The 22,004-nt window shown below is 51.2% G+C and overlaps 1 protein-coding gene across 4 annotated transcripts in view; it reads right to left on the reverse strand.

The window, feature by feature from the left end:
* Positions 1-16,575: 16,575 nt before the first annotated feature.
* RAI2 (retinoic acid induced 2) overlaps positions 16,576-22,004 on the reverse strand; it is a 59,317-nt gene continuing 53,888 nt past the window's right edge. For 2 of the 4 annotated variants that reach the window (XM_030305122.1, XM_030305123.1), the window contains exon 2: positions 16,576-18,539. In XM_030305122.1, coding sequence (XP_030160982.1) covers positions 16,944-18,515 — 1,572 coding nt within the window. In that variant the 5' untranslated portion in view covers positions 18,516-18,539 and the 3' untranslated portion in view covers positions 16,576-16,943. The remainder of the gene's footprint in view (positions 18,540-22,004) is intronic. The other 2 variants (XM_030305124.1, XM_030305125.1) reach the window with 2 other exon arrangements.

Raw genomic sequence — 22,004 nt, forward strand, 5'->3', positions numbered from 1 at the left:
TCCAGTCTCTGAGCCGTCAGCACAGAGCCTGATGCGGGGCTCGAACCCACATACTGCGAGATCACGACCTGAGCCGAAGTCGGACGCTCAACCGACTGAGCCGCCCAGGCGCCCTTGTCGTCCTTCTTTTTCACAGGTTGATATCCTACCTCTTTAAAAATTTTTTTTTTTCAACGTTTATTTATTTTTGGGACAGAGAGAGACAGAGCATGAACGGGGGAGGGGCAGAGAGAGAGGGAGACACAGAACTGGAAACAGGCTCCAGGCTCTGAGCCATCAGCCCAGAGCCCGACGCGGGGCTCGAACTCACGGACCGCAAGATCGTGACCTGGCTGAAGTCGGACGCTTAACCGACTGCGCCACCCAGGCGCCCCTTTTTTTTTTTTTTTTTTTTAATTTTTTTTTTTTTCGATATCCTACCTCTTTTAATTGTCTGTTATAGTGCTGTCCAATAGAGATATAATTCGAGCCATACACGTAATTTAAGTTTCCCAATAACCACGTTAAGGAGTAAAAATAGGGGCAACTGGGTAGTTAAGAGTCTGTTAAACATCAACTCTTGATTTAGGCTCAGGTCATGATCTCATAATTCATGAGATTGAGCCCTATGTCGGGTCTGTGCTGACAGCACGGAGCCTGCTTGCGATTCTTCCTCCCTCTCTCTCGATGCCACATCCCCTGCTCTCTCTCTCTCTTTCTAGCTCGCTCATAATATTTAAACTTAAAAAAAAATAAGTAAAAATAAACAGGAGTTCCTGGCTGCTTCAGTCAGTGGAGTGTGATCTTGATCTCTTGATCTCGGGGCTGTGAGTTTGAGCCCCACATGTGGTATCAGGTTTGCTTAAAAAAAAATTTAAAGAAGTAAAAATAAACAGGTAATATCAATTTTAACATTATGACTTAATCTAACATATCTAAAATATTATCATTTCAACATATAAGTAAATGAAATTATTAAAGAGATAGTATACACTGTTTTTGTGTCTTGTCTTTAAAGCTCGATGTGTGTTTCGCACTTGGAACACATCTCATTTCAGCCTGGCCCCGTTCACGTGCTCACCAGCCACGTGTGGCTGCAGCGTTGAAAGGCCCCATCGAACAGGTCAGATGTGGGTCTCTAAGTCCCAGACCAGCAGTATCAGCTTCACCTGGGAGCTTGTGAGAAATGCATATTCTCGGGCCCACCCCAGACCTGCAGAATCAGAAACCAAGAGTGGGGCCGCCCATCTTTATTCTTTGATTTCTCAACTTTTCAGAACCTGGGAGCAGGGGGCGGGGGGAGGGGTGATATTTCCTGGAGTTTGGAAATCTCAACATGCTCAAAGTTGGTATCTAATACCTCTCTCTCTCTCTCTCTCTCTCTCACACACACACACACACACACACACACACACACGCACACACACACACAGTCAATTATCAGGTTCTGTTGCTTCCTTCTGTAGCACACAGCTAAGTCTCTTCATCCCTTTTGGCATCATCTCTGCTGTAGTATTTTATACACACAAGTTACCTGTGTTCATGGTCAATCCTTCCTATCCTCTTCAGGATGTTATTCACCATGAACCTGAAATAAATTTTTACATCAGCTGGATACATTTGTAAACTTGTGGCCCTCCGAACTCTAATGGGATTCTCCCCTACCTGGCTAATCTCGTTTCTGGCTGCGTCCTGGCCCACACACTTCATACCAGCCAAGGCATCTTCGTCCTCTTTCCATTTTCCATACTCTCTTATCATTAAACTCATAAACCCCATTAGAAATATTGAAAGCAGCTCTTTTCTCCTCACTGTGGAAAATGTCCCCATGATCCCATTTTCCTGGTCCCCACACCTTTGTGTATTCCTCTCCCATTGAATGTGGTTGGACTTGCTCTCTGCTTTCTCATGACTAGATACAGGAGAAGTGATGAGATGTCAGTTTTGAGACCAGATTGAAAAGACTGTGGCTTCTGTCTTAGGCACCCTCTCAAACTGCTTGCTCTGGGGGGAGCCAGCGGCCATACCGTGAGGCAGCCCTTGACAGATCTCAGGTGTGAGGTCCGAGGACTACCAACAACTTTGTGAGTGAGCTGGGAGGCAGATCCCAACTCCACCACCCGTGGAGCCTTCAGATGAGACCACAGCCCCGCTGACAGCTTGACTGCCACCTAGCGAGACGCCTTGAGATACAGGCAACTGGCTAAGTCACTGCCAAATTCCTGCCCCACGGAAAATGTGAGAGAACAAATGTTTGTTGTTACACAACCATCTCTAAGTGAAACAGGCATTCTACTTTTTCTGCCCTGTTTTTAAAGGCAAACGTTTTGACGATTATTATCCTATCTTCCCCCAAACCTCACCACCGAACCCTTCTCCCCGATTCCCTCCCTCCACTGATAACAACCACAAAACCTGCTGGAAAGCTGTCTGTCGCCTATGGGCACATGGGAAATTCTCGGCGGCTGGTTTCTGTTTCAAGTTCTCATCTCTCAAATCTGAGCTGGGAAAATCTTTGCCCAACATCCCAGTGAGGTTTTGGAGTGAATGCTCTTTCCTGTAAAGGAAAATGTGCAAAGTTTCTTCTCGTTGCATGAAATAGTTGATTTGTGCAACCTGCTCCGGTAGTTATTTGTATGTCTTCTCTCTGATGGAGTGCCTGGCTCTTGTCTTCACTTGTCTTTCAGTGCGCGCGTGTGACACAATGAGGTCAACTCTCAAGAAGAAGAAGGAGTTACTGCATATACTTTGTGGGCAAGTTATGTGTGGTCATGTAGATTTATTTCTTCTTTTTCGGTTTCCCCTTTTATCCTTTTACAGTATTTTCTTGTTGTCTGCTTTTCCTATAATGAGTATATATCTAATTTCTGTATGGGACGTTGATCTACAATGTACCATCAGCATATGAGGGTCACCGTTTGGAAACGACGTTTGGAAACGTCGACAGTGTGAGGATTGCTGGTTTCTAATGTGACATCTTGCTTTGTTCATTTACGTACTCATCTATTTCAGAAGTTAGCGTGGATGCTGCTGAGATCCACAGCAATGTTTGTGTTAGAAAAACTGCAGGTACACAAGAAATGACTCTGGTTAGGAAAGTGTGCCCCGAAACGATCCCTTCCTGAGACGCCTGGTTTAATCAGTGACGTGCGAGCTTCCCTCCGTCAGCCGACTGTGGAGAGGCACTGGCCAGAGTGGAGAAGGTTGACAATGAGCACCGAGCTCCACTCCAGACATTGCCAAACGTTTGCACGGCCTGCTAGTGGATATACTTACGACAAGAGTGCGAAGGATCGTGAGCTTTGTGATTATGTAATAAGTAAAGCGAATGATTAAGATGGGGTTGTGGTCACTCTGCTCACAGAACACGTGGCCTCCAAAGATGTTTTCATCGCCTCGGTCCACAGGTGACACGTGGTACTCGTACTCGGAGCTGACTGGTAGAGCTCACGTGGCCCTGCTTACGTGCACCAGGGCTGGGTACAGCGGCTTTCCCAAGAAGAGGAAAACGGAAGATGTGGAGAATGCTAAGCGTTGCTTCTAGCACGAGGCTGTCAACGGTTTTTTCAGGCTCAAGTGACTGCAGACATACTTTCAGGCTGGGCCAGGTCAGTGGCCGGGCTGTGAGAAGCTGGCTGGGTGTCGTGCCCGGGTGCCTGGAGGGGGCTGCGTCCGCTTGGGCCCCCCGCCCCGTTGCCCCTAAGGACAGCAGTAATCCCTGTGGTTGTTGACATGCAACAGTTTGAGTCTTAGGCTCCAGATCTTCCAGTGTTTCGAAAGCAAGTAGAAAGGCCGATTGGAGCGTGAAATGTCCCAGTTTTAAGATGTGGGCGCAGGTGTGTGCAAACACAGGCCAAACAAAATGTGCACGCAGGCCTAATCTGACCTATGTGTTGCCAATGTCAGATCTTAGCCCTTTCGCCTGGGAACCTGGGATTCCGAGTGGCCCTTTATTTATCTGTGAGGTAAAGCTAACCCTAAGTTTCTAAGAAGAATCTTGGCTCTGCCCGTGAGCACTCATCCCCCCGGTCCACCTGGGTTCAGGTTCAGATTCTTCATGTTCACAACAGCCCGTGCTCGGCCCGCCACTAGAGCAGTTGGGGGCCACACCGGAAGGACTTCACATTCCCTGCATTCCAGGTCCCTTCCAGGCTGTGTGATCTTGAGGTACGTGGTGAACCACAAGTGTCGAGAGAGTTTGAAATGTGGGCCGGGTATTGGGGAGTTATTATGAACCTGGAGGGCTGAACGAGGCCTGGAACAGGAAGGCCCCTGGGTCACCTTTGGATGGGATCTCAGGGCCCGTGGGAAGCACTGAAGGGATCGTAAATGGGGGGTGGGTGTCTCACAGCCAGACCAGCATTCCGGACATTCTGGACAGATCATTCTGGCAGCTATTGGGGGTGGGGGTGGGGCGAGCCATCAGCAGACAGAACCCATCATCCGCTATGCGCAGTGCCCTTGATGGGATCCCGTCCAGGTATTCCCTTTGGAGGCGACTCCAGCATCTCCGTTTCACCTTTCTCCGGGCTGTTCTCAGAGGCGGAGGTGTCCGTCTCAGGATGGCCCGAGTTGTTGGGTGAAACATAGCCAGCAAATAATCAGGCACAACCACCTTTCTCTTGAAAATGGGGGAAGGAGTTCCGTTCAAGATTGCCCGAGGTCGGGGACCACTGCCAGGAAAACATGGGACTGGTGTCACAGCCAGGACAAAGGCAAGTGAGGAGAGGTCCCGACTTCTGAGCCCGGTGGACGGCGCGTGGCCACCACGGGCAGGACAAGGTGTCGCTCAGCCCGGAGCAGGGTGGGGGCTCGTTGCCACATGGCTCCCCAGAGCCGGGTCACCACTGGTCACCAGCGCTCCCCGGTGGTTGCCTCCCAGGGGTCTGAGGCCCAGACTCAGCCTGGAAGGCAGGCTGGCTGCGGTCAGACTGGCACAGCGATGGGGAGGTGTCGGCTTTCACCTACCGACTCCTGGCCCGTCTCCTTCCTGTTCTCTGCCCCTCGGAAGCCCCACTCCTCCCTCCACGTCTGCGTCTCTCGCTCTGTCTCCCTGGCTCTCTCTCTCCCTCTCTCCCACGCATTCTCTCCCGCCCTCTCTCCCTCTCCCCCTCCCCCCCCCCCCCCCCCCCCCACTCTCTCCCCCGCACACTGTCTCTCCCTCGCACACGGACACACACACATCTCGGATGGCAATCGTTAGGCGGGCCTTGGGGCCCATCCCCCGCGTTGCAGCGGTTGTCACGGAGTCGACTAGAAGCCCGCCGAGAACCCCGCGCCCCACACGGTCAGCGCTGCTCTGTGAGCATGCCGTACCCTTGTGTCTCGTGGGCAGAGTGGGCCGCGGTCCTCTGGGTCGCATGGACAGTACTTCCCAGCTCTCCTTGCCGCACCCTGGGCCTGGCTCGCCGCTTCCTGCTGCACGGAAACCGGGTCGGTAACGTGAACCGGCCGGGGCGACGCGAGAGTCAAATGCACCGATCCGGTGACCGGCTCCACGCGGCCTCCAGAGCGGTGCCCCTCAGCCCGATGCCCGAGAATCCCCCGGAATGGGGCAAGATCAGCGCCCTGCCTCCCCTGCCCCGCGCCCCGGGAACCTCTGGGCCCCAGGCCTGGGCGCTGGGACTCCTTACAGCTCCCCTGGCGAATCCAGGGGCAGCCCGGGTTAAGGACAGGCACCTCGAGGGGCGACGGGTGGCGGCCCTGGCGCTGCGGGCAAGGGGCCCGCCTCCCCCGAGGCCAGTGGCCCGAGTCAGGGGCTCGCGCTCCCTCGGAGTCCTGGCCGTCTGTCCTTCCCTGTGGCCTTCCGACAGCCCCACCGCCCTTTGCCGCCTGCATTTCTCTCGTCCCCGCGAGGGTCGGGGCAGCCGCTTGGGCTCCGTGCGCTCTGAGCACGTGGCGTCCTCCGGCGTGTCGTTCGGCCTCTCTCCCTGGCTTGGCTGAAACGAGGTTTTCCATCCACCACTAAAGGGCGAGGGGGCTCCTTCCTGAAAGCTTGGGCCCCCGAGGATTTTCGGTCTGGATCCTTCCCACGAATGTCCTCGAAGTTGCTCACAGACTAGCTTCTTCCAGAGGACCAAAGTCATTAGCAAGGTGCCTGTGTCCCCACCGCTGTGTGTGCGGGAGTGCCCTGCGGTTGTCGCCGTGGCTGCCGGCAGGAGGCGCTGTCCTCCCAGCAAAGACGGCGTGGGTACAGGGTGGTTTCTCCCCAGCGGGCCAGCCGAGAAGCAGAGGCTGTTCTGACTTTTTAAAAATCCCTTTACTGCAAAGGCTCCTCTCTCTGTGTTGGAGGTCAGGAGCTCTTACACAGGATGAGTGAGGGATTCCTTTTCCACATTGACCTCAAAGACCCTTTCCCGTAGTTATTTCATATACAGTTGCCCCCAATTTGTCTAGTAGCTGTGCTCCTGAGAGGCTTCCCACATGCTAGATCTTGTTTAAAGGGCACACAAGAAACCTCTCTCATCGAAAAAAGGAACTACCATTATCTCTTGTAAAGCGAATTTATATTTCTAATTCAAATAAAGGTTTATCTGCCGTAGGACATCAGATATTTATAAGAAGAGTTTGATAAAAGGGAGAACCGCTCTATATATTTACCTCAGATAAGGCCCCATGGCCTGGCCCACGAGGTTGCCGGCCCCCGGGGCTGCACAGCGACACAGCGTCGCGACACAGCTGCCCCTGGGCCGTGGCCTTCAGCAGACCGTGAGGCCGAGCCGCCAGCTGCCTCTGGACAGGGCTTGTCCCTGGGGCCCATCGGCTACAGGAGCAGGAGGGAATGCGCCCTGGTTCTGGAGGGCCGCGGGCATGTGCCTTATGTCACTGATCCCCACTCCCCACGAGAATGCCACCGAGTCATGGTTCCACAGATGAGGAATCCAAAAGAGAATCAACTTAAAGAACAGGTATCACTCTGATTCCATGGTCAGACTTGCCTCTGAGGTTTTTTTCTCCACGCCAGTCTCTTCATCTCCTTTTCTTTTAAAAATTTTTAAGTGTTTATTTAGTTTTGAGAGGGAGGGAGGGAGGGGCAGAGAGAGGGGAAGAAACAGAATCCAAAGCAGGCTACAAGCTGTCAGCACAGAACCCGACACGGGGCTCGAACTCACAGGTGGCGAGATCATGACCTAAGGCTCAGTCGGGTGCTCAACCGACTGAGCTGCCCAGGCGCCCCTATTCCTCTCCTTTTCTGACTAGTCCCTTCTCCTGGTGATGGGTGAGTGAGCAACCCTCTCTCAGGCCCAGAAGGAAAATGAGATGACATTGAAGATGCTTCAACTATTAGTCAGTAGCCTGGAGGAGGGCATGAAAGTGCTTGGCTAGACACCTACCTTTGTGGAATGAAGTGGAACCTAAAAATATGTCAGCTGCAATTAAAAACTTTATAAAATCAGGAATTTCTGTGACATTTGTTGGCCTTGCTCTCTGTCACTACCCATAAACAAAATGTAACACAAAGAATGTATCAAGCACCCTGTCTTTGGTGCCTCAAATACATTACCTCGTGTATTTTATTATTCCCATTTTACAGGTGAAGAAGCGGGAACAGAGAGATGAAGTGACTTCCGTGAAGTCACACGGGAGAAAGGAGAAGTGGCAGCTGAATCCGGACTCTGGCTCTAAAGCCAGCGCTTCTAACTTCTATCAAGAGTCCCTAGCCACCTCCTAGCTTAAATTAAATTGAAGGCTCCCTAAATGCCATGCACTGTGCTAGGTGTAAGAGATACAATGAACTTGACCTTGGCCCTAGAGCAGTTTATGGTATGGTGGGATCGACAGACACATGCTTTCAAATGAGTGAGATGGACAAAATGATATATGAGTACACATGTTGCCGTGGGAGGGTAGGAGGCAGCTTATGCTGGAGTAGTCACGGAAACCTTTCTGGAGGACGAGTTATTTTGAGCTAAATCTTGAAGAATTAGCCAGAGGGAGTGTCAGGGCACTGAAGAGTGGACCCACAGAAGCTTATGCTGGGAACTGTTAACCTTCTGTATTCCTGGAGCTTATCCACAGGGGTGAAGGGGAGAGCTCCAGTCACAGAGGTGGTCTGGAGTCTGATCTCAGAAGGCTGGAGATAGGAGGCCTCTTCAGGGTGTAAGGATAAATCCAACACCAGAAGCGTTTACATCCTGGAATGACATGGTAAGATTTGGCTTTTACCAAAACTATTCTGGTGGAAGATAGAAAAGAGATTGGAGGCAGTGGCTTAAAATGGAGGCATGGTCCCCACCCAGTTCTGAGGCCATTTTAAAAGTCTAGGCAAGGGGGGCACCTGGGTGGCTCAGCCGGCTGAGCGTCCGACTTCAGCTCAGGTCATGATCTCATGGTTCTTGCGTTCGAGACTCCCATCGGGCTCTGTGCTGACAGTGCGAAGCCTGCTTCAGATCCTGTCCCCCTGTCTCTCTGCCCCTGTTCCACTTGCGCTCTCTTTGTCTCTCAAAAATAAATAAATGTTGAAAAAAAACTAAAACTCGAGGCAAGGGGTGCCTGGCTGGCTCAGTCAGTGGAGCATGGGACTCTTGTTCCTGGGGTTGTGGGTTCGAGTTCCACACTGGGTGTAGAGATTACTTTTAAAAAAGTGAAATCTTTAAAAGAGAAAAAATAGAAGCATGGGCAAATGATGTTGGTTGGGTCAAGAACAGTAAGTGTGGAGGAAAGGAATGGTGGATTTGGGGAAGATCAAAGAGGCAAAGTGAGCAAGAGGGGATGTGGGCGGTGAAGGAGAGGGCAAGGTCACAGAGACCAGCCTCCCGTTTCTCACTTGGGCAGTGGGGAAGGGGCGGTAGAGGGTGTGCAGCTCAGTTCAGTCCACGGCTGGGGTGAGGAAGGGAGACGTTGCATTAAGTTTTAGGGGTGACGAGTCTGAAGTACCTAGAGGATCGCCCTGTGAAGATGGCAGGTAGGACCTCAGGTGTCTGAGTGTGAAGGGCTGGCGATGGAGAGGAATCAACACAATGAAGATGTTGGCCACCGCTAGCAGAGCAGATGGGGGCACAGTGTGAGGGCACGCGGGTGAGGACTGCAGCCACAGAGGGGGGCTGCGTCTGCAGCAGAGAGGGAGAACAGGGTGGAACATCAGCCTCACTGTCCGGAGGGGAAAGGAAGACACACTCGGGAGACAGGAGAGTGTGGCGAGAGGTGCACCAGGAAAGCTAAGAAGGGAGCGGGGTAAAAGCACCCAGGGAGTAGGCGAGATGGGGCCTGAGAGGTGCCATGGCTCCCTGGGTAATTATTGTCACTTATAACATGAAACAGAAGCAGCACTTCTGGATGTTACCAAAGAACAAAAAGAAAGAAAGAGAGGGAGGGAGGGAGGGAGGGAGAAGCAAAGGAAGGGAGGGAGAAACTTCAGTGAGACACTGATTCCAACTTCATTAATTTGGAAATTTGCAATGGCCCGAAAGGATTCTGCTGGATTTTAACCTTCATGGTGGCAACAAGGGAAGGGCCTGAAGAGTTAATAAATAGGACAGGCAAGTTCTAAGCGAAATGTCTAAAATACAGTGTCCTGTGCATCTGGTACTTGCATAAATCACCAGGATCCAGAATAAGCCCACAGGAGAAGGGCCTGACAGTGGCCGAGTCAAGGGCAGGGGCCACTACAGCCAAGAAGTGATAAATAAGAAAGTAAAGAAAGGACTCTGTGTTTCAGTTCAATTAAGCAACTGTCGAGGCCTTCCTAGCTACTCTGCACTGTGGGCCATGGACGCAGCAGTCACTTCTACGATGTGGGCCCGTCTCAGGGAGCTTCCAACCTAAAGCCCAGAACCTCGCTTGCTCAATTAGATGGGAGGGAGAGGCCTTCCCTAGAGTCTCACTGCCCTGTAGTGGGTTTCAGGGAAGTGTGTGGAGGAAAGGAGCCACAGAGGATCTTTCTAGACAGGACGCTGGGGCTGGGCTTCACAGGGCAGTGACAAGGCACTTGCCAGGGAGTGGGGACCATCTCGTGTTATGGGCCAGGTTACAGGTGAGAGCCCGTTGGCTAGTGATGGCTGTCCAGGCATGCCCTGCCATCATGGAAGAAAAGAAGGGACATGAAAAGGAAGCAAGGCACCAGTGTGCAGTGTGCACTGGGGACGGGAGAGCGACACAAGCTGGAGACAAATGGCTCTCTCCCCTGGACGCCCCGCAGGGCATCATATCATTCCTGCCTAGGCCAGTCACCTGTGGCCAGGACAATGACAGAGTCAAGGAAGGGTTACCCCTGCCAGGTGCTTGATGCATTTTGAAAAGATTCCCATTGAAAACAGTTGCAATAAAACGGTCTCAGGGCTTAAAGAATGAGCCCTCCATTATCTGGCTCTTCTACTGCCTGCGAGGTCGCGTTCCCCCACCCCCTGCCACACAAAGAAAACACACTGTTCTCATCCACCCTCAAGTACCTTAGGAGCACCCATTCACCTACAAATAGTTGATACCCTCTTCACCAATAATGTTATCCCTGTACTAACAAGATTCCCCCATGGACTTCTGCCAGGCAAGACCTTGTTAGCCGGTTTCCATTAGTATGGCACTTGAAATCATAATGCTGCATTAAAAAAGCATCACTTGATAAGAACCAACTTTCTGTTCTGTATGCTGGCCTTGCCTCAAGGAGGACGGGATTCATGAAGGCATTTCAACAGTCTCCACTGCCACCGTGGCCACATTGGGGACAGATTCCTGCTGCATCCTGTAATCAGGGGACGAGTCTTTGCTTTGTGAGGATAGTGCTTGGGTCCTTGACCGTTTCTCTGGTGCTGGTGCCCAGCCCTCCTTCCAGAGGAGGGAATGATAGTCGGGAACCTGGTCTCCTAATTCTGAGCTCGGAGGTCACTGGACCACATGTGCCCCGAATGTCCCCTCTGCTCATGGAGAAGACGTAAGAGAGAAAATAGTAGAAGGTACACGGCTCTGCTATCCGAAGTCCTGATGGAGAGGGTGCTGTGGGGTGACAACTGCTGTAGTCACAGGGCCAGGCGGGACTCCAGACCAGAGCGGCTGCTGTTGTGTGACTCTTTTATACACTGGTCTCCTTTGTGTGACTTTGCTTGAATTAAGAGGCTGTGGCCAAATATAGTTTGAACCCTGGGAGAGAAATGGTGAGGACCTAGCTAAAGGCCTGGGAAGGCCTATTCAGGGCAAACCACTTGGAAGAAGGAATCCAAGACTCAGAGAAATGAGACATGGACCGATGATGCTCCCAGCAAAGTTCTGACAGTAAAGAGAAACCTGGGAGAGTCAGATGGGCAGGGTCCAGAGGGAATTGAGGAGGTGTAAGCAGGAAATAACTAATCAAAGACGTCAGGGCCCAATGGGAAGTGGAGATATGTTACCCAAGGTACATAACTGACCAAAGATGGGAAGGAACTAGTTAGCTCTAGGAGGCTTTGCTGGAACCCACAAGCAGTCCCAATTTCGATCTGGGGTTCTTTTATTATTTTTAAAAAGATAACAGCTTTACTGAGATACAATTCACATACCATACAATTCACCCACTTAGATGGTACAATTCAATTTTTTTAGTATATTCACAGAGTTGTACAACCATCACCGCAGTCGATTTTAGAACATTTCCGTCACCTACCTGGAGTTCTTGACTCTACAAAGTAAATGGAGAAACTGGGGAAAGAGCAACCCAGATGACAGAAGGACTACACAGTAGGAGCTCAGAGAGCGCGAGAGGAGATGGGACTCGAGTCCAAGGGAAGGAAGCCGCGGAAAGATCTGGTGTTTAAAGGAGGAGGAGGTTCAGCTTTTGTTTCCACTAAGGACAGGCAAAAGACTAGGCTCAAGTGCATCAAGAAGAATTCACGTAAAACATGAGGAAAAAGTAAAATACACCCAACTTCCTGGCAATGTTTGTAACTTCCTGGGTTAGGCTGCCCTTGCAAATAAGACTGACGAACGGTCATCATAGGGTGAGTTTTGAGTAACGGTTCCTTCGAGTTTCATGGTGTTGGTGAGGCATCCCTTCAGAACTGGCTGAGTTCCAGCCCTTTTTGTGAGGTGTCGTAGATTTGCTGAACCCTGTGTTCTAGGGAGAAGCTTCTAGAGGGCCCTGTTACATGCTGGATGAGTGATGGCCCTTTGGACGAATGAATAGTTTCCAAAGGATAGTTTCCTGGTCAGATCAGGCACGTGGTGGTAAGCCAGAAGATAGGAGTAGGGTACCAGGTACAGATCTCTATCCCAGATCATTTCTTGATTAAATTCTTTCTGCAAAGAGTTTATGAGGTCCTGCTGTGGACCAGGTACAATAAAACAAACCCTGGGGATAAAACAGTGTTTCTCAACCAGGGGTGACTTTGCCCCTCAGGGGACTCTTGGCAATGCCTACAGACATTTTTGTTGTCCCGACTGGGGCGCTGGGGGGCAGGTGGGAGGGGGGCTACTGGCATCTCGTGCGAGAGACCAGAGATGCTGCTCAATATCCTACAGTGCCCAGGACAGTGCCCTACAACAGAGAATCATCCGGTTCCAAATGTTAATAGTGCCAAAGTGGAGAAACCTTGAAGTCAAGAAATAAGGTTCAGTTCCTGCTTTCAAAGAATTTGGTCTGTTCATTGTTTCTTACCGTGGCTTGAAATGTGACCCACTGAAAATTTCTGCATTGAAAACACCTCTCCAAGTTCCTTATGTGAAGGGATTTTAAATAAAACTGAATTCCCAGAACCATTCGGGACTGACAGCGTGGGGCTATCGATATAAAGAGGTTCATTAAATTCTTACTAATTGATTGGTTATCAAACCTTCGATTTAAAAAATTATTTAAGCAGAGGGTGGACAGCTTCCAGGTGACTTATCTTTATCAGCAGGGTGAGCCTACACTTTTTGAGTGTATATCTAGAACACAGATGGAAAATAACCTACAAGTTGGGTTAATATAGTAAACCTTAACAGTTCATCTCCTTTAACTTGAACTTGTTCACAATTTCGGCAGGGCATTGCTACAATCTCACTTTGCTTAGAAATCCCTTGGTCTAATAACAGTTTCAGTTGGATTATTTGCAATATTTGGAACTAGTTCTTTCCAGCACTCATATATGCTACTTACTCTAAAATCCACCAATACGTTAATTAAAATAAATAGCAATTTATTAAAATGGCACCCTGAGGACCCCAAATACACCCTATTTTGTTTCACTGATGTGGGAGGTCAGTTATTTGACCTGGTGGTAGTGAGCTGTTCTGGAAAATTGCCTTTTTTATTTAATGAGGAGTAAAGTCGGCCAGAATGACCTCTCACGCTTTTTTCCCTGCTGTTAAAGTTTTCAGCTTAGCAGCTTTTGAGTGTGGCTTTTAGAGGTTTGGCATCACCACCCTTCAGCTTGAAATCTCCCTTCACAATTGTACCAGGTGCTTTGGGCATTGCAGTTAACTGGAATGGTCTCGAAAATAATTGAAAAAAAAATCTGTAATTCAGACTCTTCACTAATTCATACTGGGTTTTGCCCCCAAAAGGATCCAAATTCCTGTGGGTTCATTGGGCTTCAAACCCGATATTTAAGAATCATTGCAAAGTACATATTTTAAGTTGTTGATACTTAAAAACTGAAAGCAGAAAACTCTTCTGAGCCTCAATTTCCTCACTCGTAAAATGGAATCTAAATCCTTTCCTGCTGTATTAATTATGCTGTTTATGAAGATAATCACTATATTGACATCATCTCTCAGTAATTGGCTACCTTTCCTTCCCTCCTTTCCTCCCTCTCTTCCTCCCTCCCTCCCTCCATCCTTCCTTCCTTCCTCACTCCCTCCCTCCCTCCCTCTCTCCTCACTTCCTCCTTTTGCTTGGAGTTTTCACCATTGCAGATGTACTTTTTCATGCTTAAAGTATGAGAGTTTTGCATTTGAATCTAAAAAATCTTTGATCTCACTTTAGAATTTCCTCCTCACTGTCGAGGACTTCCTTGGTTAGGACAGTAACTGTACCGTCTTTAAATCTTTCATTTTTCTCTCTAGTTTTTATTTTACCAGGAGGATCACTACCCCCAAATATGGATTTTTGTAAGTCATTCCAATTTTTTATCATTTCTGAACTGAAGCCAGCCGAAGCCATCGTGACAAGTCCGAGCAAATTATCAACATTCTTGGGGACTAATTCTATTTCCTAAAAGACTCTGAAAAGCTATTCTGTAGGCTAGTTGACCCAAACATTTTTTTTTAGAAGAAATGGGAAATTAAGTCATGAGAAAGAGTCTGATAGAAATCCCGCCGAAACCTTAAACGCGGTTAGCTGGAGACAGTTGTGAGGGGTGGGGAGGTAAGTGACCAAAGCTCTCTGAATCAAGCAGAATAATGATGGGGCCTGGAGTTTGCCAGGGCCCACCCCCCACCCCCCTGTGACCCTTGTGTGGATCACATGCCTCAGACCAGGAATCATGGTTCCAGGCTGATAATTCTTAGATAAAGTTTGTGTTGAAAGGCTGCGAACTTCTGACTCGGGAGGGAGCATGGAACCGAACCACCAGGGGTCCATAGGCTCACCTTGGCGGCAGCAACAAGCCCTTTGTTCTTCTCCTGATTCCCTGGCCTGCAGGTAGCCAAGTGGATTCCAGTTCCCGTCAAAGGCTGGGAAGGGGGGCAAGCAGAGGGTATCACTGCCCCAGTGGCACAAGCCCGGTCCCTAGACAACACCGCGTGTGGCCCTCATAGACCTCAGTGGGCACGTCTCCCCACGCCACAGCGGCCTCTTCCCAAAGCTCCCCCCCAGCCACGAATGACAGGGCCTGGGGCTAAGCGCAGCATGGGTGGGTGGGAGTCCGAGCCAGGGTAGGAGACAGCCCGTGCTGACTCAACACCCTGGTTGGCTGTGGAGCCAACAATTCTCACCCAAGCAGCACTGACGTCTTAGGAGAAAGGGGCGTTTCGAGACCCATCAAAGAGAGATTTGTGGCTTGAGGTTTATAATGTAATTAGAGGCTGCAAATGCCTTCCTTTCCACCTATATGTCACTCAGCTTTAAGCACTGGCTTCTTCTAAAGGCCAAATTGAGAATCCTGTTCCCTCAAAGCCGGGTAAGCAGCAGGTGTTCCCAGGACACTGTGAACCGGGTCCCCTGCTGGCCGGTGTACAAAGGCGGCCCCCGGGCTGCAGGGGCAGCAGAGACAACCGCGAACGTGGTGAGAAGAGACATCAGGTAAACGGCAAGTGCAAGCCCCCGGGCACGTTTGTGTTGTTGTAGTTGAGACTAGCACACATGCCATGCTCAGGAAACCCACCATGGGCGTAAAAGTGGAAAAAGCCTGCACTGTGTGGAGGCGGAGGGATGGAGTCTGGCGGGTGCCGTTGAACGGGACTAAGCTAGCCTGACGAGCAACGGCTGTGTGGTGATTACCACCACGTCGCACTTTGAAAAATAAATTTTAACGGCATAGGAAAAGAGCAGGAAAAAGAAAAGCCGTTCTGGGTGTTCAGTACAGCACCAGCTGAAATGGTAACCCTATACACAGAGAGCCTGGTAATAAAAGAACAGTCTCGCAACTGCTTTTCCTCCTGTTCATGTTCACGGTAACAGCTGGATACATACTAATTGCAAGAAGTGAAAGAAAGAGCTCTAAGTTTAAAAGCAGGCATGCCATCATCAGTCTGTCGCCAGCACGGTTTCAGACACAAGTGCGATGTGCCGCCTAGCAGATCTAGCTTAAATGTACACTCAAACTGCCTCATTTGCAGGGGCGGCTTTGTGCTGTCGGGGAAGAGCCACAGGCTGTTCCCTTCTTCCAGGTGCCTCGCTTTCGTCCACGGAGAGATGGCTCAGCCAGTGTCTTTCAGCCTCGGCACCACTGACGTTTGGGCCGGATCATCTGCTGTTGTGGGGGGTCCCGTGCCTGTGAGATGTTCAGCAATGCCCTCCGTCCCTACCCACCAGAGGCCAGGAGCATCCTCCCCAGCTGAGACAACCGAAAGTGTCTCCCGGCATTGCCAGATGTTCCCTGGGGAGGCACCGTCACCCCCAGTTGAGAACCGCTGGCCTAAACTAAGGAGGAGCGACTTTCTCTTCCCTTCCCAACCCCACTCCCAAGCATCTCTATCCCAAGCCAGGAACGTTTATGGGGCATCTCCTGATCCACCAGCAAAGGACTTACCTCTCGTTCTGAGGGGTCTTCAGTAATACTTTTGGCTTGCAAGACTTTCAGTCATTCAGAACAATGCTGTTACTGCCTTTGAAAAGAAGGTCCTCTCCAGCTAAATTCTGAGGGGGGGGGGGTGGGGAGGAAGCAGGTAAATTTTCCTTTTAGACACATTTGTCGGTTTTGGTCTACAGAAGGCTCAGACACAGAATTCTCCACACCCAGGGTCTACGTCAACTGGAAAGGGCCTCGGGTGCTTGAAACTCACCTCCCCACCTCTTCCTGCTCTGTGCCACATTTTTACAAATGAAGAAAGCAACGTTTAGAGGGGAAAGTGACTGGCTCCAGGCCGTACATATTCCTAGTCTTCTTTTAATGGTGGCATAGGCCAATATAATTCTTCTTTGCCCCATACGCCTGGAGAGCTTAGGTCTCAAAACACAAAGAACTTGTAGCGCTTTACAAGCAACAGTTTTGGCCAAACCACACCAGTTAAGGAATGCAAATTTACAAAATGATAGAATGCTGCAACCAATTAGTGCAAACAAACATTTATTGTGAAATATTCATCCTACCCTTTATTAGGTATTACATCATCAAAGCACTTTGTGGCAATGAAAATAGCTTTTTTACCCCTCTGATTCACCCAATATTCCATTAAAGCTGCAAAAAATGTGCAATCTGCTTGAAAAATAGGTTGCTCTTATTTACTCATTTGTGAAAAGTCAAAAATTAAAAAAGAAAACAATACTAGCTTACAGGGCCTCTAGAGCCAATTCGCCTTCCCGCTTCCCAACTACTCCCCAAAATAATTAACAAAGATAATTTGTTTTAAATGCCTTTTTATAAAACCAATGCACCTTTCCCCATATTATAATCATAAAAATTTTAAAAAGCCATTATTTACTTTCTTGGAAAAAAGGTGGCCAGCCGTTGTTTTTTGATCGGGAGCATGTGTATTTCCTGGGAGTTCACTTTCTTTAACTTTATGCTCCTGTTTTTGACGGGTTTCCTAAGGGGCTCTGTGCTTCCCATGGGCTCTTCTCCTTGGCTATTGATGTCATAGCCCTGAAGCACGGAGTCTTCTCTTTTGAAGGAGAAGTTTTTGGTGGACACGCCCGAGAGGCCTTTGATCTTGCCGCAGAAGATGGCAGGCACGGCGTCTTCCACCGAGACGATAACCTTGGCGGCCTGGGACTCGCTCACGATCTCCATGGGATTTTCAGCCTTGACCTCGCCGCTGGGCTGGCCGGGCTGGCCGGGCAGCTGGGCGGGGTTGCTGCCGCCCACGTGGCTATCCATCACAGCCGAGGCCCCGTGTGCTGTGGCAGGGGCAAAGGGCACTTCCATGCCGCCGGCGTGACCTGGGCTGTCCACTGAGCTGCTGCTGTCATACAGTGTCTCAACGGGAGGCTCAGATTTTCGGTGGGCTGCCAGCGACAGGTCCAGGACCGCATCTTCCTGGCAGATGGGGGGACTGGCTTCGCCAGCCTTAAGCCAGGGCACCGACTTCATGGACAGATCCAGGGCCTCGTTCTCACTCCCCATCTTGATGACCGTGTGGCGGCTAAGCTGGAAGTACTCCCTTGGCTGCAGGATATCGAAGGGCTTCAGTTCCTCCTTCTCCAGAGGGCTAGGGGTGCCTTTGAAGGGGTGTAGGCCGAAGGAAGATGGCGGCTTGGGGAAACCGGAGCTGAGCTTGGATTCGGGACTCTGAGGCACAGGGATGGGGATGGGGATGGGGACGGGCACGGGCAAGGGGACGATCACAGGGTAGGGTACCAGGAGGGTGGCCGGAGGGACCAGCGGGGACAGGGGGGAGTTAAAGGGCTGGGGGGGCACAGGCGCGTATCCAGGAGGAGGCTGACAGGGTGGGGGGCCGAGAGCGCCCTGTGAGGGGAACAAATTCTGGAGCACAGCTTCAAACGGCAACGTGGGCTCCTGTGGCCGGCTGGGGATCCGCAGGTCCAGGAGCTGCGGTCGGGCCTCGGGGTCCTCGGCTCCCTGGAACAGGTTGTTGTGGATAGCACTGGAGGAGCACGGGGCCTCCTGCGGCAGGACCAGAGGGGAGTTGAGGTGCTGGAAGACGTGCTGCTCCAGCACCACCGGCAGCTGCACGGGGCCCTGCGTGGTCATGACATAGGCCGCATGGCCGTTAGGGTTGAGCTCGGGCGCAGGGCTTCCCTCCACCTGCATGTGAATGGGCATCACCACCGGGCTCTCCCCGAGGCACAGGGGCTGCAGCACAGTGGCCGCCACCTTCAGAGCCATGCCGCCCTGAGACTCGGCTGGGGGGTTCAGGATGGATGGGGCCGGCACGGTCACCAGGGCCTTCTTTACCAGGTCGGTGGAGTTGATGTTCCAGGCCTCGGTGGTGATCAGCTGGGCCATGCCATTCTCCAGTCTGTTATTGGCCAAGGCGGGAGAGGAGTCAGTCATGTCCATGGAGAGGTTCTGGGACTGCAGATCGTCCATCACTCGGCTCTGATGCCACTGGGCCTGCAAGGCAAAATCACAACATGAACCTTCCGTCAGAGACCACTTACAATTGCCTTAAGTGCTCTCTCCACGTCTTTTAAGAGTCTCCATATCTTAGTGAACCACAGAGCACACCCGTCCCTCTATGTACACATACATGCTATAGATATTGCCTAATATATACAAACACACCCAAGTGATCAGCTGTGCATGGAGAGGCCCAATTTAACAGACGACTAAGCTATAAACACAGATGATGTAATGACTAAACAGCCGAGAGAGGTTAAACAGAGTATTTCTAAGCCTAATACTCAGCTTATATGTTTAGTTTTCGCCAAACACAAAGTTCCATTCCACATTGCCGTTGGGACGGTCAAGATCACGTGGAGACTTGACTTGCTCACACGCAAGTCTTGACTTCAAAAACAAAATAAGGTCCTGTCACATTAGAACATTCTAAGAAAGTGGAAACAGGACATCCCACTTACAGAAAGCATCTTAAAAACTCTTTCAAGCAATCGTTCTTCCCGAAGAGGCTCGATGAAAAGAAGAGCAGTGTGTTTTCACAAGGATCGGCACAGTTGTCTCACGGGCTTCCTCTGACCAATGCTATCTCCTTCCCTCCCCATAACAGGCAAACCCTCCCCACGGAGCCAGGTGGAGACAGGATAACTGCACGAATGCTCACAGGGTCCAGGGTCGCTTTCCCTAATCAGCTCCTCTGTGTGACCCGTGACCTCCCCTAACTTTTTCTAGTTGTCAAGAGGGGACGTCGCTGATTCTAGGGCTGGGGAAATGGAACACCTGTTGGAAGCAAACGTCTTCAACGGGGAGATACTCTTCACTGATATCCCTGGTACCCCTGACGGCCTCCTGAGAGGCCCAAGGAACCCAGCACGGGTGCTTCCTGGAGGAAGCAGGGCTGCAGCTGCGATACGACTCTCCATGGAAACGCGTCCATATTTAGCCTCGTTACCATGGAGAAGGCAGGCACCATGTCTAACTCAGGGATCTGTGCAGCCCTGGAGTCTGCTTGGGCTCAATAATAATTCAATAATCCTCAGGCTTGCCGGGCAGGCCTTGGGCAACTCAGATTCTCGACCTCACCTGTTGGAGCTGTTGTAGACTTTAGTCCCACGGTCATCTCGCGTCCTCCTCTCCTCACCCCCAAATTACCAACACACCCTCCACAACCCGTAGGACAGCCCGCCTGGCACACCATAGGAGTAGAAATAAACAAACAAGGCCTCGCTACAGGAAGGCAGCTTTAACAAATGAACAACCGTGTGATATTTCCAGACAATCAAAATGTGTCAAATGCATAGAACAAGGAGTTTCTCTGAAGCAGGAGGAAGGGCAGCAAGCAGAAGGATGCTGTGCACACAACTTTGGGGAGAAGGACTCGCTGGTAATGCCCTCAGCAGGGTGCACAGTGGTGCCTCTGACGGAGGGCTCCACAGCCCAGCACCCTAGGGGCAGGGTGTCCTCTGGAAACCAGGAGGTGACCCAGAGTGCTGGCCAATGATGCCTTTAGGGCAGAATAGGGAGGCAGCCCACGCCAGGGCAGTTGCAGGGGCTTGCCCTAACTGAAGGGTCCCAGTTTTTCCTGAGAGGAATGTTCCCTGATTTAGCCCAGAAAATATCACTTGTTCACTCATTCCTTCACGTACGCATTCATTCATTCACTCATTCAACCCACTGATTGGCTGAGCGCCTACTGCACACCAGCACTTTGCTGGGGGCTGGAGATGCTGTTGTGAGCCTGACAGACAAGGTTCCTGCTATAGTGGAGATTACAGTTCAGTGGTGCACACGTCTTTCCACGGACAGAGATTTGCTAGCGTGAGAAGGCATCAAAGTTACGTCAGGAGAGGCATCAACATCAGCAGGACGAAGCTTTGGTGGCCACTTGGTCACGGCCCTGTAAAGGACCTGAGAACCTAGGATCTCCTCCAGAAGGGTCTGCCCTGTCCTTCCCAGTGGCCAAGACTCTCAGGGAGGGGTGAGCAAAGGCTAAAGGGAAGCTGGGGAGGCGCCAGGGAGGACAAGGATGGCAATGGGAAGAGAAGGCACCCACAGCCACCCATCTGAGGTGGCTTCTGATGGCCTTCGAGGTAACTACTGGGAGAGGTCAAGACATGTTCTGTGCCATCTTTGGGCTTCCTGTGAGTTGAAGACTGCTTGCGTGTAAGGGGCTGCACCTATCTGCCCTTCTGGACAAGAGAGCCTCCCCTCCCCGGCCCACACTCGCCTCTGCCTCCTTTGCACACCCCTGCCCCCTCCCAGGCAGAGAAGGCAGACTTCTCAGGGCTTCTTCCCTCGGCTCCTGGTCTACAACTTAGCTCAGGTGCCAGCTCTCACCTCTTCCTGCCAACCTCACTCCTTTCTTGCCTGGCCCTGGTTCTAGGCCTCCCACTCCCCCAGAACCTTCTGGTTCAGAGTGTGAGGAGGGGACCTCGCCAGGACAGGGGGCCCCTGTTCATTTCACAGATGGCCAGAGCCAAAACGGACTGGGCATTTACCATGTCCCAGGCCTCTGCCAAGAATGCTCAGAACTTTCCACGCATTACTTCACTTGATCCTCAGAACAACCCTATGAGGAGGGGCCTATAATTATGCCCATTTTGCTGATGAGAAAACTGATTCCATAGGAAGGTTAGGTGACTAGGATAAGGGACACTGATGGTGGGATTCGAGTTCAGGGTTAATCCCAGGCTTCTTTTCCCAGTGGAAGCTGTGAGGGCCACACTCGTTCGTGCGTTTTGTTTCTTGGCAAGAACAGTGCTCTCCAGCCGCCTGTTCAACACCGAGTGCATGTGCCTGCAGAGCTGTGTAAAAGAGAGCACTTGAGCATGAGATTTCTTCAAAGTGGTGGCCAAGTCCTTTCCAGAAAATCATCGAACTGTTTGCTTATTCTCTTTTGTCCACCAGGACCCTCCTCTGTCCCTCTCACCGGGGAAGGAGCCGAAGGGTCACCAGAGTTCCTGTCTTTGGGGAGGACAGCCCCCATGGGGCGCCCCATGACTACTTTGGCCAAGTAGTCAGGCAGGTCCACAGCTGTCATGTGGGAGGAGAGGGAAGTGAGATTGGGCCCACGCTTCCATTCTGCTTTGCCCCAGCCCTGCTCCCGGAGCTTTGAGTCCCCAGTGGGAGATCTAAGGGGGTCCCTGTAGCTCACAGGTGCTGAGATGCCTGCCCACCCTCCTGACATCTGTCTCAGAAAGGCTGAGGCCGAGAGGATGCAGGCCTTCTTGCCCTGCACTAGAGTTCCTGTCTTCGGGCAGTAGGCCTTGTGAGCACCCCCGGTCGCTTCCCTAGAGCCACTGGCCTGCTGAGATGAGGCTGGTATTGGGCTACACGGGCAAAGGAAACGGTAGCCCTACCTTCATCATGCACCCTCCTGCCTCCCAGAAAGGTTCTTCTCTTTCTCTTTGCTCCCCTTCCCCTTGTCACTCACCCTGCCGGTGGGTGCCCCAACTCTGGGTC

Source organism: Lynx canadensis, chromosome X (genome assembly GCF_007474595.2).
Source record: "Lynx canadensis isolate LIC74 chromosome X, mLynCan4.pri.v2, whole genome shotgun sequence".
In the NCBI taxonomy this organism is placed as follows: domain Eukaryota; kingdom Metazoa; phylum Chordata; class Mammalia; order Carnivora; family Felidae; genus Lynx; species Lynx canadensis.